Raw genomic sequence first — 25,876 nt, forward strand, 5'->3', positions numbered from 1 at the left:
TTCCTGAACGATTGCTGCAAAATTTCAGCTGTGATATTGTTAATTTCATTTTGAATTGTCTGTTATGATTCAGCACAGTTATTGCTCTAGTTGTGAAAACGTTTTATTTGAGATAGCTCCACAAACAGAAAATCGCAGGTGGACAGATCATGGGACCAGGAAACGAAACCTAATCGAAACCTAACTAAAGAATACTCACTCGCACAGTTGCCATTGAATGCCGTGCAGTGTGGAATCTTCTCACAATTTCATAAATAATTTTGAATTAATTAAAAATTGAAACAGAATTCAAAATTACATTCGCAATATCCCAGATGAAATGTTGAATCAATGAGGAATCGTCAACACAGATTTCAAGAGTGTATTCGTTCAGGAGGAAGCCATCTTTAAGAAGTAATTGTCAAAAAGTGATAGAGTTATCAATAATTCTCAAATGGCAAGTCTTGAACTTTAGATTAGTTTAGATAAAATCGTTTTTACCCTTCCCACTAATGTTTTATGGCGTTTTTAAAAGTTCCCGTTATTCTGTGTCACTGTATATTCTGTAGAGTATTCCTAGATCTTTTCAAGGAGTCCATAATATATTCTGTAGAGTATTCCTACAAAAGACATCAGTACCACCTTGGTATTATCTAAGCTGTAATAAACTGAAGTTGTTCTTGGAAAAAAAATTTTCCCTGTTCTACCCAATCTATTTCATGAAATTTTGTGAATTGATAAACATTCTAGCTTGGTGAAAAATTGCTGAACTTGAAAATACTACCTAGTAAATGAAAATAAGTTTTATCAAAAATAATATTTAAGTTTCATCAAAAAATAATCGAACTTAGTATATTTGTCATCAAAATATTGCTTAATATTGAAAGTTTAATTCAGGAAAATCTACCAACTTAGCTGCCTGTGTCAAATCAAAAAATCAAATAAACGGAATTATAGTACATAAGATAAGGTGTTAATTGAATGAAATAGGCATGTAAGTCAAATACTTTTATTAGCCACAATCATCTGCAGATTGATTTTGTTACACTGTAAAATGTCTTTATCAAGAAGATTGCTCCCAGTATACAGAAGTAGCTGCCGTACACCACATACTGTAAAAAAAGTAATCCACATCATTAAATTATTCATATATTATCTATTAAATTAATACTATATCCACAGATAATTATAATATGAATAGTGAGAAAAAGTGAAGTTTACGTCTATACTGAAATTGCGTTTCTATATTCTAGGAGTGGTGGCTGGTGCTCAAGATTACAGGTTGCAATCTAGTAACTTATTTTAATTTCAGATTACAGTAAATACTGATAATTAACATGATGTAGATATATTACCAAATGATAATTCACTTGAAAATAAATAGATAATGATATTATATTTTCATTATTATAGAAATTAATTCCCAATTGTAATATTGAAAACATCAAATATTATGAAGATCATAGAATAATTAACTGGTTCTGAACAAAATTGCTTCAAAATCTCAGATTTTTTTTAAAGATATGATGAATTTAGTGAGTGATGACATCTAACAATATTTTGCTCAAATTAATTTTACTTTCCTTGCCCTATTACCATAGATAAGAAAAGTATTGCTTTCCAAAGAAAATTAATGTACCCCAATTTCTAAATTTCTATACGTTTCAAGGTCCCCTGAGTCCAAAAAAGTGATTTTTGGGTATTGGACTGTATGTGTGTGTGTATGAGTGTATGTGCGTCTGTGTACACGATATCTCATCTCTCAATTAACGGAATGACTTGAAATTTGGAACTTAACTTCCTTACAATTATAAGGATCCGACACGAACAATTTCGATCAAATGCAATTCAATATGGCGGCTAAAATGAAGAAAATATTGTCAAAAACAGGGTTTTTCGCGATTTTCTCGAAAACGGCTCCATCGATTTTGATCAAATTTATACCTAAAATAGTCATTGATAAGCTCTATCAAATGCCACAAGTCCATATCTGTAAAAATTTCAGGAGCTCCGCCTCATCTATGCAAAGATTTTAGATTTCTAATTATCAGGTCTCAGATATAATTTGAACGAAAAATTTCGAGTGGAAAAGATTGAGCATGAAAATCTCTACAATTATTGTCCAGTAACATTTTCACTTGAAACTGAAAATAAGCTCGAAATTCGAGAAAATGTGATTATCCAATTGCAAACTGTTGAACACTCTATTAAATTATTCACTATGAAGAGATAGCAGACCTCGTATGTCTCCAGCGTTATTGTCCTGTCACCAGCTGGCTCAGATCTTTGTTTATAAGTAGACTTGAGATGCGCGTGAACACTAGCGTCAAGTGATCAATTCTAATAACGGCAAGGAAAGTTGTGTGAGTGCGCCACACCGGATTTTTTGCTGATGATGATTCCCACATAAGCTTTAGGCTTTTGTGTGGGTGATGAGATATGAGTGAACCTACAGCTTTTAGTGGGTTCAGAACCACCGGGAAGCGATTTTTAAACTCATAAATTAAAAGTTCGGCTCTTATGAAAGTGGTCACCCATACAAGGGGAGTAGCAGGTGCATGTAGCTTGAATTATCTATCAATATTACCTATCAATAGCTACTTAGCGCGATCACGAGACCGAATCACTTTCCATGAAGTCTTGCATTCTTTATAATCATTGCTCTTACAATATTGTATTTTCAATTGTGTCTTTGTACCGAGTGTTTCAAAAAGAATGACCCAATTTTAAACAGTTATATTTATTTTTTAAAATGGTGCACACAAACCAATTTTACATCAAATTACTCACATAAGTATCAAGTTCATGATGGTGTATTATAAGTGCTCTCCTTTTGAGGCTTGGACGACATCTAGACGGTAGCCAAATTCATCCCAGACTGTTTGTAAGACGTCTTTTCGGACTGTAGCTACTGCATCAGTTTTTTTGTGTTTTTGTGTAGTTGAGAAGTTGATACTGTGGTAATTATTCATATTAAATAAAAATAATAAGAAATTGTCAAAAACCACAGATTTATTGATAGTTAGTGGTGGATTCACGGAGGATCGGCAGCCTTGATTGTGGTCTGATTGTGCTTTCCTCCCCTTCCCCCTCTCCCAAAGAGGCAAGATAACCTCTCTCCCTCACCCCTCCTTCATCCTCCCCGTTTATCTTTCAACCCAGCACTTCAAGAAGCGTGCTCGAGAAGTCAACATCGTTTCGTTCCGTTTCTCCTGTTCCGTGGCGTTCGAGCTGAACGCAATTACCTCGTTTCGTTTCGTGACATATGTACTATACTTACTTTTGGGGCTGTCGACGTTTTCGTGAATTAAATCTTAACTGTACCCCAATCCAGTTTGGGGACAGGACGGGATTACCAGTTAGAAAGACCGGTTTCGATTGTTACACCATTGTCAATCTCTGATAAACTGAATCCCGTTTATCAGAGATTGACAATGGTGTAATAATAACCGAAACCGGTCTTTCTAACTATCAATAAATCTGTGGTTTTTGACAATTTTTAAGATGAAATCTGATCATTGTGTCAAAAGTTAGGTTTTTGACAATTTCTTAAGATGAAATCTGATCATTGTGTCAAAAGTTATAAGTGTTTGAAATGTTGATCCTTGAGGTGTCCTTAAGCGCGCCTCTCCACTAGGAAATACTGAAATGGAGTGCATTTAACGGGTGATTCTCATAGAACATCATCTCATGAACTTATGTCATTGTGCGAAATATCAATGTGAGGACAATGTAGTTGGTGATGATGCTTGAAGCTGAAAATTAGGTGTTTTTCACAATACAAGGAGCATTATTGTCAGGTGTTCCTGGAAATCTATATGAGATAGAGCGCTCTACCTTATCTCAGATTGTAGAGCACAAAAATATGCCCAGAGGGATTTTGAATTATACATCTAAATGTAACAATCGGAAGATATTGCTGATCAAAAACTAAAATTCATCAAAATGGATTTTTTCTTTTAACTTCACTCATTTTTGAAAAATCATAACCCAGTACTCATTAGAGATAGAGAGTTTCGAATGATCTCATTTTATTCAGAATTTTATAATCTAGAAAAAAGGCGAGAGGGAATTTTTCTGTCCGAATACTAGATTTGGCAGAAATAGCTGAAAACTGGAAAATGAGCCGAAAATACGAGGTTTTTGGGCCACTCTGTATCTAGCACAAGGAAATTTTGCATGAAGAAATTGGTTCTGGACTTCTCTCATGTAACCAAATGATGTATTAAAAAATCAGAACTACAATATAAATTGCAAGCTCACCCCCTTTTTTTATGTCTATATTGACAAAGTGCTAAGTGAGGAACATAAACACGATCCTTAACGCTTCAACGTATCCCCACAGGAAAAAGTCGAGAAAAAAATTGAGGAGTTAAAAACCAGGGTAACTGATGCAGTTGCTACAGTCCGAAAAGACATCTTACGAACAGTCTGGGATGAATTTGGCTACCGTCTAGATGTCGTCCAAGCCTCATAAGGAGAGCACGTGGAACACTTATAATCCATCATCATAAACTTGATACTTCTGTGAGTAATTTGATGTAAAATTGGTTCGTATGCACCATTTTTTAAAATAAATATAACTGTTCAAAATTGGGTCGTTCTTTACACCCAGTATTTAAAAGTGTAATACGGTTTAATTTGTAAAATGATGCAAATCTAGTCTTGCCTGTGGTCTGATTGGGAGCATAAATCCTCCTTGGGCGGCCACAGCTGACGTCAGCACAGTTTGAAGGAGGAGAGCCACAAAAGTGTTCACTCCAAATATAAGCGCATAGCAATCACTCTCCAAGTGTCTGGCCACTTCTGAACTGTGAAAGTAACACGATTAGTCCTCACAATGTTTCAAGAAAACGTACAAATCGTTAAAACTAGGTAACATAGATTTTAGAATGACTGACTTTTTATTTGTTGACTTGGCGAAATTTGGACAGTAATCTCCAGTTGACTTGGTACAGTAATCTCCACTCTACCACTTAACCACGAAGTTTATAGTTCCAATCTCAATCAAACAAACTGTAGATTTACCGTTTAAATAACAATCTTTCATTAATTTATCAATGTTTCATTTTTTCACTGTGATATTTCATGATTCACCTGTAAAGATGTCGCTTATTTTACCATATAGGCCTACAATGTACATGAAGATTTATTAACAAATTACATGGGAAACCATAGTTGGCTAGGTATCTTCCTTTCTTTTTTTTCTCTTCTCCAACTCACCCAACCACTAAGCCCATGGTTTTTTATATTTGTAACATTTTATTATGTTTTATTTGTTTCATAATTCTTTGTAATTTTGTTTTGTCTTGTTTTGTGTGTGTTTTTTAATAAATTGAAATTGAAAATCATGAAAAGATATATTTTTGGTGAATATAATATTTCATTATTAACAAGAATCAAAATTTACATCCGGTTGCTCAAAAGTTTGTTAACTTTTAATCATAATTGAACTCCACGGGAACCAATCAGAGAAGGTTTTTCTGAGAAGAAGGCATCTCTGATTGGTTATTGTGGAATTTAATCGAGATTAAACGTTAATAGACTTTTGTGCAACCTGGTGATAAAGCCATGAAACCCTGTGCTGCAGGGTTGTAGGGTTTGCACGGATTATAGCATAACAAAATATAAATCCTCTATATTTGTATATAGCTGCGTACAGACTTACGAGCTGCACGACAAACGCGCGTTTCACGAACAGGGATTCGCTATCACGAGCATGCCACGTGTCCATTGTTTGTTTGTTTTTAAAGCTTCCCAGAGACTCTAATCAGAGTATGATGTATAGGAATTGTCAAAAATTTATAATACATACAGTATTACTAAAAAAGAAGAAAAAAATCACACAAGAGAACCCTCTCTACACACAAACTCTTCTGTGGTATAGAATACTCCAAGCATCAAACAACTTTTTAATCCCTTCTCAAAAACATCGACATATTCACAATTTTTCAAGTGAGTAGGAAGCTTTCTAATAAATTTTAGGCTCATATAAGTAGTTTTTTTTTCTAAAAAAAACCGTTGTTGTCTCAACGTGAGCTTGGCCACTTCTTTACGCGCGTACCGGAATCGTGCGACCTGCGATTTTTGTAAATTTGTAATAGTTGACCTGCGATTTTTGTAAATTTGTAATAATTGACCTGCGATTTTTGTAAAATTGTAATAATTGACCTGCGATTTCTTGTAAATGTCTATTGACTTGGCAATAACTTTTAGTTGATTTTATCATATTGCGTACTGCTCGCGTTCCGTTTGTGTGCTGCGCAGCGCGTAAGTTTGTACGCACCTTGAAAGGAGATCTTGTTGTTTTAATGTTTTGTGTATGATTTGACTGACTTGGATATTGTCATCATGACGTGATAGAGCGCGCCGAAAATGATGTAGACGAGGTATGCTTGCCAGATGCGCGTGCAATGCGCGCCCCACAGCAGAGCGAGACCTTCCAGTAGAGTGAGAACGCCAAGCAACAGCTCCCCTCTCTCCGGGCGCGACCAGTCTGCCTGCACTCGGCCGAAAGCGAATGCTGAGAAGGCGCCTGCGCACAAATGCGGTAACTAATTTAAAATCATAGGCTCACTGATAATTATTTTCTAAAAAAATATGGTACCGGTATAGCTGAAGTATTTTAATAGGGCCACCCACGGATACTAGAATACTAGGTACGGTATGTATTTCAAATTCAATTTATTTTCCATATATACAATTAAAAATTCTCATAATAATTGGGTACATCATACAGAAATTCAGAATATACTCTATTTTAGAAATAATAAAAATAAATTAGATATAACATAACTGAAATCCCAGTTGTACTCATTTTACCGGCAATAATTGCTAGCAGAGACACGTGTCTGATCGCTAGCAATGAGTTCCTGAACTCCTTCTTGTTACTATTGATGTAGCCTCCCTCTACACTTCCATCCCCCATTCTGAAGGCTCAAAATCCCTTGAGCATTTCCTTTCCTCACGACCCACACCCTCCACCCCTTCAACCTCCTTCCTAGTAAACCTTGCCAAACTGGTGCTCACAAGCAATGCCTTCAGGTTTGAAGATGAATATTATCTTCAAACCCAGGGTACAGCGATGGGCACCAGGATGGCACCATCCTGAACAAAATGGCCTCCTTGAACAAAATTTCCTTTCCAAACAAACCCTATCCCCCATGATATGGCTCCATTTCATTGATGACATATTCCTCATATGGCCTCATGGACATGATACCCTCTCCCACTTCCTCAATCAACTCAACTCTAACTACTCTGTCTCCTTCACCTGGAATATTTCTGAATCCTCCATAAACTTCCTAGATGTCAATGTAATCCTTTCCAACTCCAATACCTTATCCACCAATACTTTTGCCAAATCCACCCACACTCAACAGATCCTACACTTTGAAAGTTGCCATCCCTACCACATCAAAAGATCCCTCCCACGTTCCCTCTCAATCCAAGGCCAAGAAAATTGCAGTGATCCCCACCATCTTGACCAGTACCTCAAAAAACTCCACCAATCCCTCCTGAAATGTAACTATCCTGAAAGGTTGTTACAGAAACAAATCTCCTCCAAAACTGGCACTAATCCAACCACAAAAAATTCCCAAATCCCACAAACTCCAAAGCTCTATACCACCTACTTCCCTGGAATTGAAAACCTCAAACCTGTCCTTAAAGATCTGTTCCATGTCGTCTCCTCCAATCCCTCTATCAAACACCTTTTCCAGCAACCACCCACCCTCATTTACAAGCAACCTCCCAACCTCAAGAAAATTCTCAGTAAAAACAAATCACTCACCTCTGATGAAATCCCAACTCCACCTGGTACCCTACCTTGCACACGCCCCCGCTGTAAAACCTGTCCTATCACTGATTCTTCCATCTCCTTTACCAGTCCTATCACCAACTACACCCACCAAGTCCATCAATCCAGTAATTGCATCTCCAAAAATTGCATCTACCTCCTTTCCTGCAACTTCTGTCCTGCCTTCTACATAGGTGAAACCACCACTGCCCTAAACCTCCGGATCAACAATCACAGGGCTTCCTTTAAAAATAATACTTCCCTACCCATCCCCAACCATGGCTCTGAGCACAACAAGAACTTTGACTAATGCTTCAAAGTCAAAGTCCTTGCCACCCTCCCTCCCACAGCCCCCTCCATAGATGTCAATACGAAAGAATCTGCTTTTATTTGGGTGCTTGGAGCTGCTTCCAGTCCTGATCTCAACAGACAGCAATAGTACCATAGCTACCAACTATTTAATTAGATTGAAATAAATTTCATCTTATCATAATAAATTTCACTGCGATCAAATATATATAAAATGTTCAATAAAAATGAGAAATAAATTTCATTCAAGTTCAATTCTACAGTTCCTTTCTCCAATTTTAGTCTAATTCTTTTTTGATTTCTAATTTTAAATCTCTTCAGGAGTTCAGGAGAGAATTTATGTAAAGTATTTTCTGAATTTCTACTGTAAAGGTTGAATTATCTGTATACCCTCTTATGAGCATTAAGTTTATTTTTATTTGTCAACAAGTTACATTTGGATTAATCATCGCAAATGTTTGAAAACCTGTGTGGTTGATAAACCAATTATTCTAATATAGAGTAATATGGAGTTCACTCCAACACAAGGAATCCCTCACAAAAGTAGGCTAACAAATTGAATCAAATTTACTTTTGAATTAGTTTTGTAGTATTTATTTCAGTTTTGGCCCTTACTGATTATTGTGTATAGTGACTCGATCGCTCCGTTGTAGCTAACATTATCCTCTGTTGGAGAAACTCCTTGTATTTCATCCCATAAAATTTGAACGTATGACATTACCTGAAAATAAAATTGATTATTCAGCGAATAAGAAATCATAACTCAAACTTATCAATTTGATGACGTTAGTGGCATAATATATAGTCGACGACACCTTTTCCTGTAATAAGTTTTTTCTCTATGAAACTAAAAAATATAACTTTTATTGTTAATATTTAATTCATAAATTATAAATGCTCATATATGATATAACATTCTAATAGTTGATGAAGAATAATAAACTCATTACATATTATTAATTCTGCAGGTAGAGAACCCTTTTCCGTTAGTCTTGCTTTGCCATTGTGGTGAACATACAATTCCCCTCAACCAACTTGGAAAAATTAGTTCGATTACTAAGTAATGTTGGGATATTATTTTCAATACTACAAAATAATTTCTTCGCAAACATATTACAAGGTTTTTTTAATAATTCTTGTATTAATTATACCTTATGAATGAATAAATATACTTATAATAATAAATCAATTCATAAGTAAATTCATATATTCATATATAGCACATAACAGAAACACTTTACAGTTTTATAATATAAATTAAAACAGGAAACACACGACATAGATAGATTAAAACACTTAGAAACTTACATTATTGTTTGGAAATTTTTGACGAGCTGTGTCGCCTACTTCAACCATGTAGGGTGTGGTGTTGATTAGAGACCATATATGGTCTCTACTGCTCCAATAAATACCGCGTCTCTGCATCTCTATCGCGTGCTCTGTGGTCGTGACGGTTGGAGTTGAAATCAACACAACATCCTACATGGTTGAAGAAGTCGACACAGCTCGTCGAAAATTTCCAAACAAAAATGTAAGTTTCTAAGTGTTTTTAATCTATGTCGTGTGTTTCAAGTTTTAATTTATATTATAAAACTGTAAAGTGTTTCTTTTATGTGCTATATATGAATAAATAAATTTATTTATGAATTCATTTATTATTAAGGTATAATAAATACAAGAACAGGATAACGATGACTGTATTCACAATCTGAATCAAAATCAATTACTGTATGTATAGAAATCGAACTTTTATTTCATTGAAATTTAAATTTAGGCCCAGCACAAACCTGTTGGTATCCGCAAGTAGCGAGCGCCCACCAGATTGACCATTTAAGCACGTACTTATTCGTGTAAGCATTTATGAAGTCCCTCCACAGCCGAGAAAGTGCTTCATGGCAGACGCCCTTCCGCTTTGAGTTCGTTTCTGAGTCTGTGTCAGCCAAATCTAGAATAGAAATTAATTATTCTAAGGTTATATTAACTGTAGGTACGGATCCAATAAAGAAAGGAAGGTTTTAAAATATTAAATTATGAATATAATTTATGAAATTTGCCGCCAGAATTAAGACAAAAAATCAATCAGAAATGCTTCAAGTTAGAGCTTAAAAAAATTCAATTTTTCTGCTGATTTTAACTCAGAATTGGCATTGCTTTTGAATGCAGTTTAGTATTGATCCTGAATAAGTACCATAGTCTCATATGTTATGAGAAATGATTATTATTCTTCTATTTAGTATGTTAATAATATTATAATATTGTAGAAATTATTGTTTTCAAAATTTGTAAATGAGTGCATTGAGTACATCGGTAATGTTTCCAGAACTATGACAAAAGAAAGGAAGCAATCAAGAAGAATTTAAAGATTATATTTCTTTCAATTGTTTTATGTGTTGGTATTGTATGTAAATATGTTTGAATAGCTTATGCTTGTAAACTACAGCAGTAGAAAGTCAACTTTTTCTTTCTTGTATTGTGTCTATTGTTGTATTGACTCCTCCTCTAAACACGGACTTGTTCCATATTAGAGGGAGTAATTTTCAAGGAATATATTGTAAAATGTACTTTCTGGAAATAAAATGAATTTGAATTGAATTAAGTATACAGTGGAGATGAATAATTCACAATGATGTTCTCATGCTGAAGTCTTCATTATAATCTATATGCGATAACTTACTAAATTTTTAACCAGGATAAATTTATTTGAACTTCCTCAAAATTGAAATTGGAGGTGAAATTATCACCTTGATATTTGAAGGAATATTACTGATTAAATTGGTATTTTAAAAATGGATTATTCAAATATTATAAGAAAAAAAATCATTATCTTACTCCAACTAATAATATCAATGATACAATACAAACTCCGACGATATTTGAGTAGGTATAACTCGAAATCTTAACTGTTTGAAGTGAATAATGTTGGAAGTTTCCAAACATTTATTTCAGTATACTTCCCGGCGATTATTCATCAAGGCATACCAAAGTAATCAATGAATATTAACTTCTGATTGGTTGATGATTCGACCATTATAATGCAATTAATGTATACAGTGTTCGGAAAGTCACTGTGCACCTAGTATTTAATTTCCATAATATTAATTAAGTGCACGGTGAATTTCGGAACACTCTTTAGAGGCGTTTTACATGGAAGAAGAACTCTGTAAAAGCGTCTATTGCATGTGAATCAGACGTATAATACATCATAATGACACAAAAAGTGATTGAGGTGAACGAATACTGGCTGTGCCTTTAGATTTCCATTGGGCATGAAAAATAGTGTTAGTAACAACATGCTATTAATCTTCAATTTTCTCACTTTTATTTTCAACAGAGCATTAGGCTAAAATTATCTTGGATATATCACTTTGGTAACCACGTTGTTCTAATCTAAGAAACAATAATAACACAGATAAAAGGCTTGTTAGGAGTAGGAGTAAAGTACCTACTTCTTTCACTTCTAAGAGCATTGTGGTTTTAAAAAATATATATTTTAGTTCAAATAAGGAATCCAATTTTAAATAGACCTATAGTTTGATGCATAAACTATTTTTTAATGTAAGGAACAATCATAGATCATCAATAGATTATTGATAACGATATAAATAGACTACTCTATTCATTTTTATGAATTGTGAATCAATAAAAAATGCATGAATGAATATGAGCTTCTATTATTACATCCTACTCGAGGTGCATCCACTGCTACAACCTCTGTTCATTTATTTGAATAATATGTAATAATAATATTATAATTATTATTATATAGTTCACTCTTCCTCCTCCAATACATAATCTTTATATCATTTTCTTTTCATAATTTCCCTCAAAATTTGTGTATTATTTTAAAAAATGAAAATATTAAGATGAATAAGTTTGATGAAATAATAAATTATTACTCTAATTTTGTAACATGCCATACAAAAGTCTCAAAAATGGATGCCACCATGCAGAATAAGCTGTGCTTTAAAAATTTTATGAAAAAAGTATCATTTTTAATGCTAGTGTAGAGGCCAATTCAAGATGTAGCCATGTAGGAGTACTTTCCGATTTTTGAAAAAATTATAAAGATGAGAGCTTGATACATTTGAGTCATGATCGAAATTTAACAGAGCTAATGTAGCATTTTGACCTGGTAGGTCAGATACGATTCATTATGCATTAGAATTTAGTATGATGCCATATTCATCCTTGATTATAGGAGTTGGTGATAATGTGAATGTATAGGTACGCTTGTGATAAAATTTGATCAGTAATTGAATCAATAACTCTATAAATCATGCATTGTTGGAATAATAAAGCTCTTCTGAGTAACCTGATATTTTACTGAATTCTGTACTGAAACTATTTGTTCTTTTTGACTAATTTTTACTGTTAAAATTTCGTTCATGTTTATTGTGTTACGTCAATATAATAGAACTTCTGAAGTGACATGCTTCAACTTAAATTATATTTGCCAAACAATAGGGAACATGTTTCTACGCAAGTTGAAAAAAAATCCTGGGTACTGACCGAGTAAAAAAATGAACAGAGGTTTGAGTAGCAAATCACCTTCTTATCAGAGTGAGTTTGAATCGCTGGTTCCTTCCTCCTGCAACCATCAACAATTCATTATGAAAATCCCTCTTGTTCTAACAAAATTAAGTTTTCGTCTATTGGTTATGGAAAAATGTTCATAACTCTACAGTTTATATAATAGGTTCTATTTTGGACTTTATTTTTGTATTTAGTAATAAGTGATGACTGATTTCTAAATTGATTAGGTATGTGATTGATTAAAAAACTTTCAGACTAAACTTGTGGGAGAAAGAATGTCGAAATAATACACCGAAATACACATATTTCTGAGAATAATTTTCAAAAAGGTGCATCACCTTCTACTTACACTGCTGATACTGTAACACCGTGCTTTAATGATGCTGATACTGTAATATTGTGCTTTGTTACCTTAAGGCTGTGCAAAGGCTAAAAATAAACTTTCTGCTGGTGATATTTTTCAAAGTTTTTTGATTTGTATATCATCAAGCTTTCAAAATAAAAAAGTTTTCTCGGGAAAACATTTTTTCTATCATTACTTGTTGAGATATGAGCGCCTGAAGATTTAATTTTTGGGACAGAACATTTCAAATTCGGTAAGAGATAAATCCATGAGATTTAGAGGATACATTTTTTATGGTATTGTTGATTGAATAAAACAAAAATTTGCTAGAAATATCAACTTTTGAGAAAGTTATTCAATTTACTAAAAATAACTCTTAGTTGAGTTAATTTTGGTGAATTGGATAACTTTCAACTTTCTCAAACATTGATGTTTTCGAAGAAAAATTGTTCTATTCAATCAACAATACCCTGAAGAATTCATCCTCTGAATCTCATGGATTTATCTTCTACTGAATTTGAAATGTTCTGTCCCAAAAATTCAATCTTCAGGCGCTCATATCTCAAAAAGTAATGATAGGAAAAGAATGTTTTCCTGAGAAAACGTTTTCATTTTGATAGCTTGATGATATACAAATCAAAAAACTTTGAAAAATATCACCAGAATAAAGTTTATTTTCAACCTTTGCACACATAGCCTTAATGATTATAGAGTGCATAACAGAATGAAAGATTGACAGGTGGAAGATTTAGTAGGTATTGATTTCATTCTTACCGGTATTAACTCTGTCCGTTTGTTGATGCGTTGAATTTTCGACATTGTCAATCGCGTTGCAGGGAACAGATTCTGATTCACGGTGGAAGTACAAACTGTGCTTGATTGAAGGCAAGCAAAATGACCAGATCAATGATGCTATCATTCCTGTGGAAAAAAATATTTATTCATTCACTATATCAAATCGGAAACAACAGGTAATGACCCAAATATGCTTCCTTAACACAACAATAAGTAAAGTATACAGTTTAATCAAAACAAAAAAAGATACTAAAACTAATGTTTGAAAAGAAAAATAATACTCAGAAAACTTCTTCTAAAACATTCCTTAATCATTCCTTGAAATCATCCCATCAAATTCATGGTTAATGAAATTGAAATAAATACCTGAATGAATGCATTGCAGTTTTATTGGGAATATTTTATTTGACAGGGCTTCTACTCTGAAATCTGTGAATATAGTTCATTATGTATCACAGGAATGCTGTATATATAATTATAATACAATTATGTTTTCATTCTCTCCCCATTTTCCAGAACACTCATGACCTCCGTTATATGACTTATATTGTTGACTTCCTGTTTTTTCTACGTTCTCTATGAAGGTGTAAGCTTCAATAATTGATTTCTATTGGTGTTATTCTGTTATTTAAATACAGAATATGTTTTGAAATATATTTGTGTGTAAATGTGTGCGTGTGTGTGTTTTCTTTTTTTTTCAACTCCTGCTCACGTACAAAAGCTTCTTGCTTTTTTGTGAGTAGTAAAATTTATTGTTTGCTTCAATTATTTCTTGACATCAATATCAGCATTTAAGTTATAACTAATTTTTCATGGTGGAAGTCATCTGTATTTTACATAAAATTTTATTGCTGAAGAAAAGTTCTTTTACTGATGATTTTCATGTTACAAATAATGTGAACAATAAAATTGATTTGATTTGATGCCATAGTCGTGAAAAGCTTTGACATTAGCTATACCACTGCAACGACTTTTTATAGAAATGAACTGTTTTCATGATGTAACATACAGCCTTACCTGATTATTGATTTGTTGGCCTTCCTGTGAATCTAAAACCATCATCAAAAGACTTCCGCTCAGTGATTCATTCTATTCAACTACATTCAATGATTCAATATTAGTTTGGAACATCCAACAATGCTAGCCACGCCCCTTCAGCCATCCATGCACACGCAACAGGTCTTTTTAACAGTTTTTTTGCATCTGACTATGCTCCCCAGGAAGTTTTTTTGATTTTCAAGGGTTGTCATGCTTTAAGCACCTCTTACTCCATCTCTTCAGATGCAAAAACTATGCCCGAAAAATCCCAGTCATTTTTTACAGGTGATTTTTTCAAAAATAGAGTTTTCGCCACACTGCACAGAAAGCAGCTGTTTTCCAGTTCCTACGTAGATCTGAAAGACCTTGTTTGCAGACGACGTCAGAAAAGGGTTTCTTTTCCGGGCTAGGCCAGAAAGTTGTCTCTTTCCAGCCGCTCATGGAAGTAGTTAATAAGTCATCCGCTAGATCGGGCGAGTGGCCACATTCATCATCAGCTGAAGTAGCCATGATTTCAGTTCCAGTTTCGAATCAAACTAATTCTCTTCGCAACCAGTTTTATTCAATAATTATTTATTGTTGATTAGTGCATTCCGAATTTTCAAAAATGCTTGAAGATGACTGTGGTATTCCAAGTGAAATTTTAAAAGAATCTGAAATCCTGACTGCAAATCTTCTACCACTAAAATCAAGAGATAGGTACGATAGCTTAACGAGTATTCTTTATTTTGTATTCTTTATTTATTTTGTCAGCAATACCTGTAGTGTGGCGAAAAATATCGTTCGCACCACGGGCAAAAATGTTTTTCCAGCTCTCAATCTTTTCTAGTCCTCGGCCTAGGGCCTCGGACTTGAAAACCGATTTCGAGCTGGAAAAATCTCATTTTCTGCTCTAGGTGCGAAATATACTATTTGTACTTTGCCATTCCTTTTTCTGCCTGCTCGATCACACATGGGGTCAATGACCAGTTAATCTATGAAATAATAAAGTTTTTACCCTTGAAAATCAATATTTGACCTTGATGAAATTCACGATTTTGTGATTTTTGGAGTGAATGACCTCTTAATTTTGTACGCATGTCCAGGCCCCACTTTATAAATGGGATGACTTGGCTATAGCCCATGGCGCAAAATATTTTGGACCCCAAATATTTAGACCTGCTTTTGACCAAAGTCAAATTAATAACTGTTAAGATATGATCACATTGGACGCGTGAATGTGCAAGTGCACGTGGTCAGATCATGCATGCATGAGCCAAGAAACAAAATCTGGAAATAGCCTTTGTCTGTAATATTCTTAATTATTTTTTACAATGAAGCACATATGGGGAGAGAAAAACTAAGAATACCTTGTACTATTTCTCTCCCAAATTTAGGTAACATTAAAAGTTTAAAATGAGGTTATGTCTTCTATAGATTTCTACAAAATTTTCAGTCCAAAAATATTTATACAAACCATTCTCTAAATTTAGATGTTCCAAATACCAAAGCAGTAATAATTTATAATACTCAGTTATTTTTAAAATAGAGAATATTCACTTATTAGAGAAAGTTTTAAACACGAACCGAAAAATATTATAGCCTAATAATAACTTGTCTGGTATAGCTGGAATATATAATAACCAAGTGCACGCGTTCAGTGTGAGGGTTTCTATTGCTCTTACCAGATTTCGTTTCTCATCCGCGCGCTTGGTCATGCATGACCACTCGTGAACTTGCATCCAATGTGATCATATCCTTATCTTTGAAATATGAAACATTTTTATCATGAAACCCAGCAACCAATCTGAATTATCTATAAAGTGTTTCACAAATGTTCTCTTCAGTCTTTTAGATATTTATTTATTTGTTTATTCATCTATATATTCATTTACTTATTTATTTATTCATTTACATATGTATTTATCTATCTATTTATTCATTCATTCATCTATTTATACATTAATAGATACAACATCATTCTCAACTATGAACATAATGATATTCATAATGACTCTAGGTGATTTCCGTTCTTGCAGCGGAGAACACCAGAAATAATGAACTTCTAAAATTCTGTTCATACAAACTTTCAAAATTTATAATAATAATTATAATATTAGTATGGCTTTTATTGGTGGGTAGTTCCTGACGGAAGTTCCACCTCACCTGATTATATCATTTGAGCCGTCAATGAGCCTTACGACTGTCATACTTCAGCCGGGACCGACAGTTTAACGTGTCCATCCGATAACACGGGAGTGACCTGTTCAAAAACGTTTGGATCCGAGTGGGCTTGAACCCGGGGTCTCTATGTTGCTATGCAAGCACTCTATCCACTAGACCACGGATCACTCAAAAATTTATCATTTTTTTATTATTCTTATTGTCAACTTATTACTAGAATGGGATGATGTGAAGATGATTTACCTGCTAAGGAAAGATGATTGAGCTCAGGAACCCCCATGATGCCGAAAATGAGTAGAAGTTGGGCCGTCATTCCAGACACGAATCGACCAATGAGAGCAGCCGCTCGCATGTGGCTGGTCACTGCCTGGTAATGTTGCGGGTCCACTTTGGCGTAGATATACGTGTAGTAAGCCACTTCACAGGCTATCATTGTCCCGTAAAACACTTCCATGATCTGAGCATGAAATCAATCATTGGAATAAAGCTCCAATATAACTTTAACACACAACAAACACTGTCAGCTCTGAAATTGATCAGTTGCGACCTGAAAACTGTGACACCAGACCTGAGCCAGCCAGTTCACTCGATATTATATTATTATGTAGGCCTATACTGTTCAACTGTGTTATGTTTCTCCAGAACTCTTCCATTATCTGAACATAAAGACAGTCATTCAGGTAAAGTTCTAACACTCCAACAAAACTAATAAAAAATACAGTCATTAATTTTTCCAAATGTTCGCAATGATTTGGGAGAATGACTTTATAGAGAAAAATATTAAAAGTAAGCTTTCTAGTTGATGATTATGAGATCATTTATTCACAAATGCATACATACAATATATGAAAAAAAATAAAATAAATTTACATTATTTTGTATATATAGGCCTAATGTACAAATGCACATACATTTTTTCTTATAATATAAACACATACATAATAAAATAAAGAAAAAATATTCAATTGAAGAATAATAGGCCTACTCCTCACCTAGAAACAAGTCTGTTTGTGAGGAGATTCTAAATTCTAATGTGCTTGCTAGAGTCATGAAAAGTATAAAAAATTATTGAAAGATTATATTTTGCAAATTTGATTTTTCTACAATAATTATGAATATTGGATACAATTTTTATTTAAAGGAAATCCTAAATTGTCTAGGATATGTTAACCTAAATGTTAGTGTTTCGGATGTTTATAGTGATTCGTATCTAAATTGTCTCAATGGAAATGGTATGCAGCAGTTAATAGATATAGGGACGAGGGTAGTGGGGTCATCTTCAACCTGTATTGACCACTTATCATATCGTTCAAATCTTTTTGTCATTGACAAAGTTGCTGTCATTGAAACCCTAATCACGGATCACCGGGCGGTGGCTTGTATTTTGCCTATAGTTATTGAAAAGAGAAGGATTCAGCAGTCTGAATTTAAAAAATTGGACCACAAGCGTTTGAGTACCTTATTAAAATATGAAAATTGGGAACCTGTCTTTGAAGAACCCGAAACTAACAAAGCATTTGATATTTTTTATCAAATCTTAAATAACTGCATTGTAGAATCTCAAAAAAATATTAAATACAAACAGAACATAAAAATGTTAAAGCCCTGGATGACTCCTGGTTTGTCCAATGCCATTTATGTAAGAGACAAATTGCATAAGATGCATAAAAATGATCCAAACAATTTGATCCTCAAAAGAAAATTCGTAAATATGAAAGATAAAATAAAAGTATGGGTGAAAGAGGCCAAACTTCTATTTTACTCTTCACAGTTATTCATTCAAAAACATAACCCCCGAGAAAAATGGAAAACAATAAAAACACTTTTGCCAGTAAAAGACAATAATAAAGATACGGATATTGTGTTGCAGGAGAATGGTATTTTAATTGATGACAACCGCCTAGTTTCTGACGTAATGAATAAATACTTTATTGAAATGCCTAAGAATCTTTCTGATTCTTTTCCTGCTTTACCCACCCATATTCAGGCCTTCAGAGTCCTTCAGAATTAAAACTAGCCATAAATCTATTTTTTTCAGCCCTGTTACACTTGTTGAACTCAAAACATTTGTTGACTCTCTTTCTACTCGTAAAAGTTCGGGTGACGATGTTGTGACTGCTAGAATCCTTAAAGATAACTTTTCTTCTATTTCTTCAGTTCTTTTATATTTGTTTAACTTGTCGTTGGTATCTGGTTGTTTTCCTGAAATACTGAAGTCGGCTACTGTTGTTCCCATCTTCAAAAAAGGAAATAAACTCAGTAAAGAAAACTACAGACCCATCTCATTATTACCAGTCATGTCAAAACTATTTGAAAAAATTATAAAAACTAGATTACTTTCATTCCTCAATAGCTGCAACTTTTTTTCGGCCTGCCAGTTCGGTTTCAGGGAAAATCTTTGTACAGAAATTGCCTTACAGCATCTTTTGGAATATGTCTATTCAGGATTAAACAGTGGCTGTAGTGGCAAAACAGCGGGAATCTTCCTGGATATTAGTAAAGCATTCGATACAGTTAATCATAGTCTGCTGTTCCGCAAGCTGGAGAGTGCTGGTTTAAGGGGAATTCCACTAGATTGGTTTAAGTCCTTCCTACAGGGTAGGAAACAGTATGTAAGGATCAGAAACGTTGCAAATGAAGTATTACCCATAACTTGTGGTGTGCCGCAAGGTTCGGTTCTTGGCCCTATTCTCTTCTTAATTTTTGTAAATGATTTGTATAATGTTGAATTGAATGGACGGATAACTGCTTTTGCGGACGACACTGCTCTTTCATATAAAAGTAATAACCTTCAAGATTTACATCAGAAAATGCAGTCTGACTTGAACAAAATATCTCTATGGTTTACAAGTAACAAACTTAAAATTAATGTAGCCAAACCTAATTATATGATGTTCAGTCTCTCTGGAAGTGCTGACTTGCCTGCTCCACTGCGCTTTCACTCTCTGGTTTGTTCCTATTCTAGCTGTGACTGTCCCAGTATCAGTCCAGCAAAGACTATCAAATATTTGGGTCTTTCACTGGATGAAAATCTGAATTCGAGGCAACAAATTGAAACTCTAAAGAAGTCTTTAAGGTTCTATTTGATGATTTTCCATCGCATTAAATATTTGTGCGATTTTAATGTAATGAAGGAACTTTACTTTTCATTTGTACATTCCAAAATTGAATATGGAATCACATGTTGGGGAAGCTCCTATTACGCTAACCAGGATCCAATTATTAAAATTCAAAAAGCTTTTATAAGATTGATAACGGGCAGTAGGTTTGATGATCATACATTTCCACTGTTCTGTCATCTTAGAATTTTGCCTGTTAGGTTCCTATATGTATTCAAGGTTTTGTCACTGTTCTTCAATATAAGTGGAAATAGAGGTGTGACAATTGATTACTGTCAGCCTGTTACCGCACTTCGACAGACCAGGCGAACTGCGGCTTCCCAAGTCAGATGTCCTAAACCCAATTGCACTCTTTTTCGTAAAACGTTCATTTTCCTGGTACCTAGATTTTATAATACTTTGCCGCTTGAGGTCAAGAATGCCATTGCTGCATGTAATTGTGGAAATAAGATTAAGAGATATTAAAATTTGGCTTTTGTCACTCACTCCCGAAGCTCTAGAGTTTTTGTTCATAATTATTGCTTAATCCATCTATTTTTCTTTCCATTCTGTTAACTTTGCATTCTGTTATCTTGCTGTTCTTTTTATTTTTTCTCCTCTTTATTTTTTTTGAATTTTCCCTGCTCTTCTTAACGTTTTTTTTTTTGTAACATAAATCAATAAATTAATCTTTTCACACAATTTGAATCTCTATTTTTAATGATTTTCTTTTGCTTTCTCTAATTAGCATCATCTCTTTAATTATTAAATACTGTAATATTACATTTTTTCTCACATTGGAATCGAATCTTCAATTTGAGATCTATGAAACTTTATAGTAAATATCAGAGTCATCGATATACGGACAAACTTTTCGACTGAGAATTTTTTATCGTAAATGATTGTTGCATTGTTCCATGGTGTCACCGAGGCTGGGTTGACAGAACAGAATTAATAGATAAATGGTTTATTTAAATCGAGATGATATAGGCCTATAAAAATTTAAAATAATAGTTTCAAAATAAAGTTTTATTGAGAACAAATATAAAATGTGAATTCTAAACTTGTAATTTATAATTTTGTTGTTGACGTGTCATGAAGTCATCACTGATTTTGAGATGTGGTTTTTTGTTCTGACGACGAGGCTTCCTTGTAGCTTTGTCTTTTCCTGCTCTTCTCTCTGAAACATGGCTGGCTGATGGGTGTTGTAACTTTGTGCTCTTTAAATAATTTTCTATTTAAGTGAATTTATTAATGTTTTAATTTGAGTTTTAATCAGTTTATAGTGTTCTATTTTGTCTGTTTATTGATTTGTGTGTATACAAGCCAATAGCCACTGTTTTTTCAACTGTAAACTAGATAAGTATTTAGTTAGTAGTAACTGTAGATGCTTAGGCTTGTAAGATATAATTCTTTGTCTATTTGTATAATATTTTGCCAAAATTCATCTGAAGATTATAAGTTCATTTGCTCTGAAAATTGGATTTCTCATTCATAGGCAATAGATCCATTCATAATTTATCAAGAATCTATTACGTTGGAGCCGATAAATTTCCTTAGGTTAATAGGTGAAATGCTATCCAGCCGATTTAGGAGAAATTGGTAGCACGGCAATACTAATATCCTATTTTGATTACAGCCCATAAATGTTTTTTTTTATCTCTCTTTTTTCTTTTTTTTCAGTCCATTCTATTGCTTTAGTAAAATAGTGTGTTAGACTCCCTCCAGCGGTCCGTAAATTGCATCTTACGTGCTGGATTGTATTTTTCTCAATAAGTAATATTAAATTTGGTTTGATTCGTTACTATGCAGTTATGTATATTATAAACTTGTTTATTTGTTTTTTTTATATGCATGTATTTTACATTTTCTTGTATTGAGCTTATTGAGAATAATAAAACTAAAACTAAACTAACTAAATAAATGCTGCAAATCACCCCGAAGACTTCTGCTACTGCAGACATTGACAACAGGGTTAACAGCTAGATGGAAATTCGATGAGAACTACTATCCAAAAATTAGTTGCCAGCCCGGGAATCGAACCCGGTACCTCCTAATTGCTAGTCAGGAATGCTTTCCTGGTAAGCATTATTTTCCCATTTTTTTATTGACTCCCAATTGCTAGTCAGGAATGCTTTCCTGGTAAGCTTCCCAGGAAAGCATTCCTGACTAGCAATTGGGAGGTACCGGGTTCGATTCCCGGGCTGGCAACTAATTTTTGGATAGTAGTTCTCATCGAATTTCCATCTAGCTGTTAACCCTGTTGTCAATGTCTGCAGTAGCAGAAGTCTTCGGGGTGATTTGCAGCATTTATTTAGGATTTTCTTTAAATAACAATTATATATTAATTAGCATTTGAATAAATGCATTCTCTATTTGATTCCATCTGTAAATATTGGATACAGTTATTATATATTACGGAAACATACCTGTATGGCAAATAGGGACCTACACCAGATGAGAATTGCTTGTGCAATTGACGCGCAAAGTGCATAGCACACTATTACTGGCTTGTATCGCAGCCAATCAGTTAGTAGAAACACCAGGATGAGGTCGAACAAAGATACGTAAGTTGCTATCGGGTACACACTCTGGTTGACCTGTGTTTTTGAAAATATGTTAAATATTGTAAGATATCTTCAATACATCATACTCTATCCACAATTTTTTCTATTCTCTTGTAGGATTTTATTAGAAATTTGTTTCTGAATATTACAATATTCAAATCAAAAATTGAAAGCATAGAATATAATGTATATATTATATTCTATACATATAATATAATATACATTTTATTCTATACAATTAAAAAAATAATAAACTCATGAAAAGTTTTTGAAAACTTTTCGTAATGTAATTTAAAAAAATATGCAATACACAATAAATTTATAATTGTACTAAATTGATTCTAATATAATGTAAATCATTAAGCGAGCGATTTCTGTATGTCTGTTTATATTTTTATATCTGGTTATTTATGTTCAACAGATCTCGAAAACGGCTCTAACGATTTTCACGAAATTTGGAACATAGTAGGTTTATGATATAAAAATTCGATTGCACTAGTTCTCATTCTTGAGAAAACTTGCTGAACGACATTAAACGGATAATTCATCCTTGGCTGAAACAGCTGAGACTTTCGTCATCTACTGTGGATAGTAAAAAGTGAGCGAGTGGTTCTGTGAATATATCGTATCCCCGAAATTCATCATAAGCTGACGTATTGCCAGCTGTAAAATATAAACATGATCATTTAAGAGAATTGTGTTCTATTCCAAATCGAATTTAAAAGATACACAATTTACAATGTATGAATTATATAATAATTGTACTAAATTGATTCTAATATAACTTAAATGGATCATTATTGTAGAAAATATTGGGAGAAGATCACTGATAATAATTAGCTGTAATAATTATTGTTATAATTAGCTGTCCCCGATATTGGATCATTATTGTAGAAAATCTTGGAAGTAGAATCACTGATAATAATAAGCTGTAATAATTTTTTCCAAATCGAATTTAAAAGATACACAATTTACAATGTATGAATTATATAATAATTGCACTAAATTGATTCTAATATAATTTAAATGGATCATTATTGTAGAAAATATTGGGAGAAGATCACTGATAATAATTAGCTGTAATGATTTTTTTAACATTATAGGTATTTTTTTAACCCACAATAATGTACGTACTGAGAGAAGTAAGTAAATAAGTTAGTCTTTTTCCTATTCAACTCTCAGACTCCTGCCTTCAATAATTGAGAAAAAAATTATATTCAAGAGGATTGAGTTTTTGAGAAGAATTTTGGTTAAATGAACCCTATTCACTACTATTGTATCTTCCATTCGAACAATTTATAATAGAAGTATAAATTAATAATTTATAATAAATTGAATATTTATCAATTCAATAATATAAACCTTATAATAGTTAATTTTATACGGTATTGAAAGTTTGTGAGCTGAATGTATAGCAATTTTCAAATTAGAATATTTAAAAAACAAAATACAGTTATTGTATTATAGTTCAAAAACGGATTATTACTTGCATACAGTATTTTATATTGGAAGTTTGTGACCTGAATGTATACCAATTTTCAAATTAGAATATTAAAAAAACATAATACAATTATTGTATTACAGCTCAAAAACGGATTATTACTTGAAGTTCGTCATGGATAGTGAAATAGATGAGTACAATAATTATTATTGTACGGTAGCTGTACATACCTGCTGTGTGGTGAAATTCATTGTTGGTCCTGTAAGATATTGATTGATATAAGGATCTTCAGGCCGAAACTCTTTGAGGAACCCAAAGGTTCCAATTCGAATTGATAGTTTCACCCACTCGTGCATTTTAAAATATTATTCCTGTAACTTTGAACTAAAAATAGGTAATAATAGTTCCCGCAGGAAAACAAGAAGAATCCTGCTAGATTTCTTTCGAATTATATAATTTCATCTGTCTGATCGTTTAGATATCAAACATTCTGACTCTTGAAAAAACGTTGAATGATAAAAATTACGACAAGTACCCAGATGCTTCAATAAGAAGCTGTTGAATAATATGACATTTCAACAGTTTGTCGAACCACTCTACATAAGACTTGAGACAAAACACTAAAACTAGTATCAATGGTCATAAGCACATTGTTCTGCTAGACACTGAAATAAAACTTGTGTTATGATCTTGAAAAGTGTGTTAAACTGATAAAACATGATCACTAGTTTTCACATTTTCTGTTGAGAATGATGAAATCACAATTCAACCCAGAGATTATGAGAAAAAAAAGGTTTGATAAGCGCGGATCGGTTTAGCATTAGCAGTCATCTAGATCAGAACGGAGCACTCTTGTTCTATCATCAATGAGAAATCTGAGTAAACAAGAATACGATACGGATTTGTGTGTACCGCTGTAGCGAGCCTGCGCAGATCGAATTATCTTGTCTGGCACAAAAGTTGATAACCTTGGAGAGTTTTATTTTGAAACAAAAAAGCCATTTGAAGATTTGAGACCTCTCCTCATCAGTTGTGATTTTTCACAATAGAAATTGAGACTAGTGACTACTGTACCTATGGATGTTTAAACTAGAACTAGTATTTTTTAACAATATATTTTTAAATTAAAAAATAAATATAGTTCTTTTCGGTACCTAGGCCTCCTACCACTCTTAAAAATGAGAACCGCCAATTCAGCAAGGATGGGGATTCTATAAGTCACTACTAAAAGTTTGATTTTATTGAAACAGCTATGCATGTTCTTAAAATACACATGAATGTTCTTGAAATACACATAAATGTTCTTAAAATACACTATTTCCAAACATCATAAATTCCACTCATAAAATTATGGAACCACCTACTAATTTCACCTACAAATCAAATCAATTTTTTATTATTATTAGGTATATTTTACATTGGAAAATCATCATCTTTAATAAATTATATTTGTATTAAGTTTATCTATCAAGTAAGTTGAAGACTTTTTTAAATTTTACTTCACTTATTATGACATATCACATAGGCCTACTAAGAGCTATGCTTGATAATGTAGTGCTTTTTGTTATCCAATAAATTCTATTCTTTCTATCCTTTAACTACACTATTTTTGATTTTCTTCTCCGTTCATGTAGCCTAATATACAAGACTACATTGCATTAAACATTATTATGAAAAACTTTTATTATAAAGGCTGAGCATAAAAGGGATTCCCACTTCGATTATTTTTTATAAGTTTAGAGTGCGCAAAGCTGCAGTTCCCATGCTTGCCTTATCAACTCTCAACGTTTCCGCTTTTGTAAAAAAATCACA

General features: G+C 33.2%; 1 protein-coding gene across 1 annotated transcript; it reads right to left on the bottom strand.

Annotated features, from left to right (window-relative positions):
- Positions 1–972: 972 nt before the first annotated feature.
- LOC111044081 (thiamine transporter 2) lies at positions 973–24,969 on the bottom strand. Its single transcript, XM_039424887.1, has 9 exons — positions 24,295–24,969; positions 22,486–22,656; positions 17,202–17,415; positions 13,737–13,883; positions 9,874–10,031; positions 8,702–8,807; positions 6,316–6,514; positions 4,649–4,790; positions 973–1,091 (listed from the first exon to the last, which is right to left on the bottom strand). The coding sequence occupies exons 1-9, from the start codon at positions 24,418–24,420 to the stop codon at positions 1,002–1,004; spliced, it is 1,353 nt and encodes a 450-aa protein (XP_039280821.1). The 5' UTR covers positions 24,421–24,969; the 3' UTR covers positions 973–1,001.
- Between the last annotated feature and the right edge of the window lie 907 nt (positions 24,970–25,876).

This window comes from Nilaparvata lugens, chromosome 3 (assembly GCF_014356525.2).
Source record: "Nilaparvata lugens isolate BPH chromosome 3, ASM1435652v1, whole genome shotgun sequence".
Classification (NCBI taxonomy): Eukaryota; Metazoa; Arthropoda; class Insecta; order Hemiptera; family Delphacidae; genus Nilaparvata; species Nilaparvata lugens.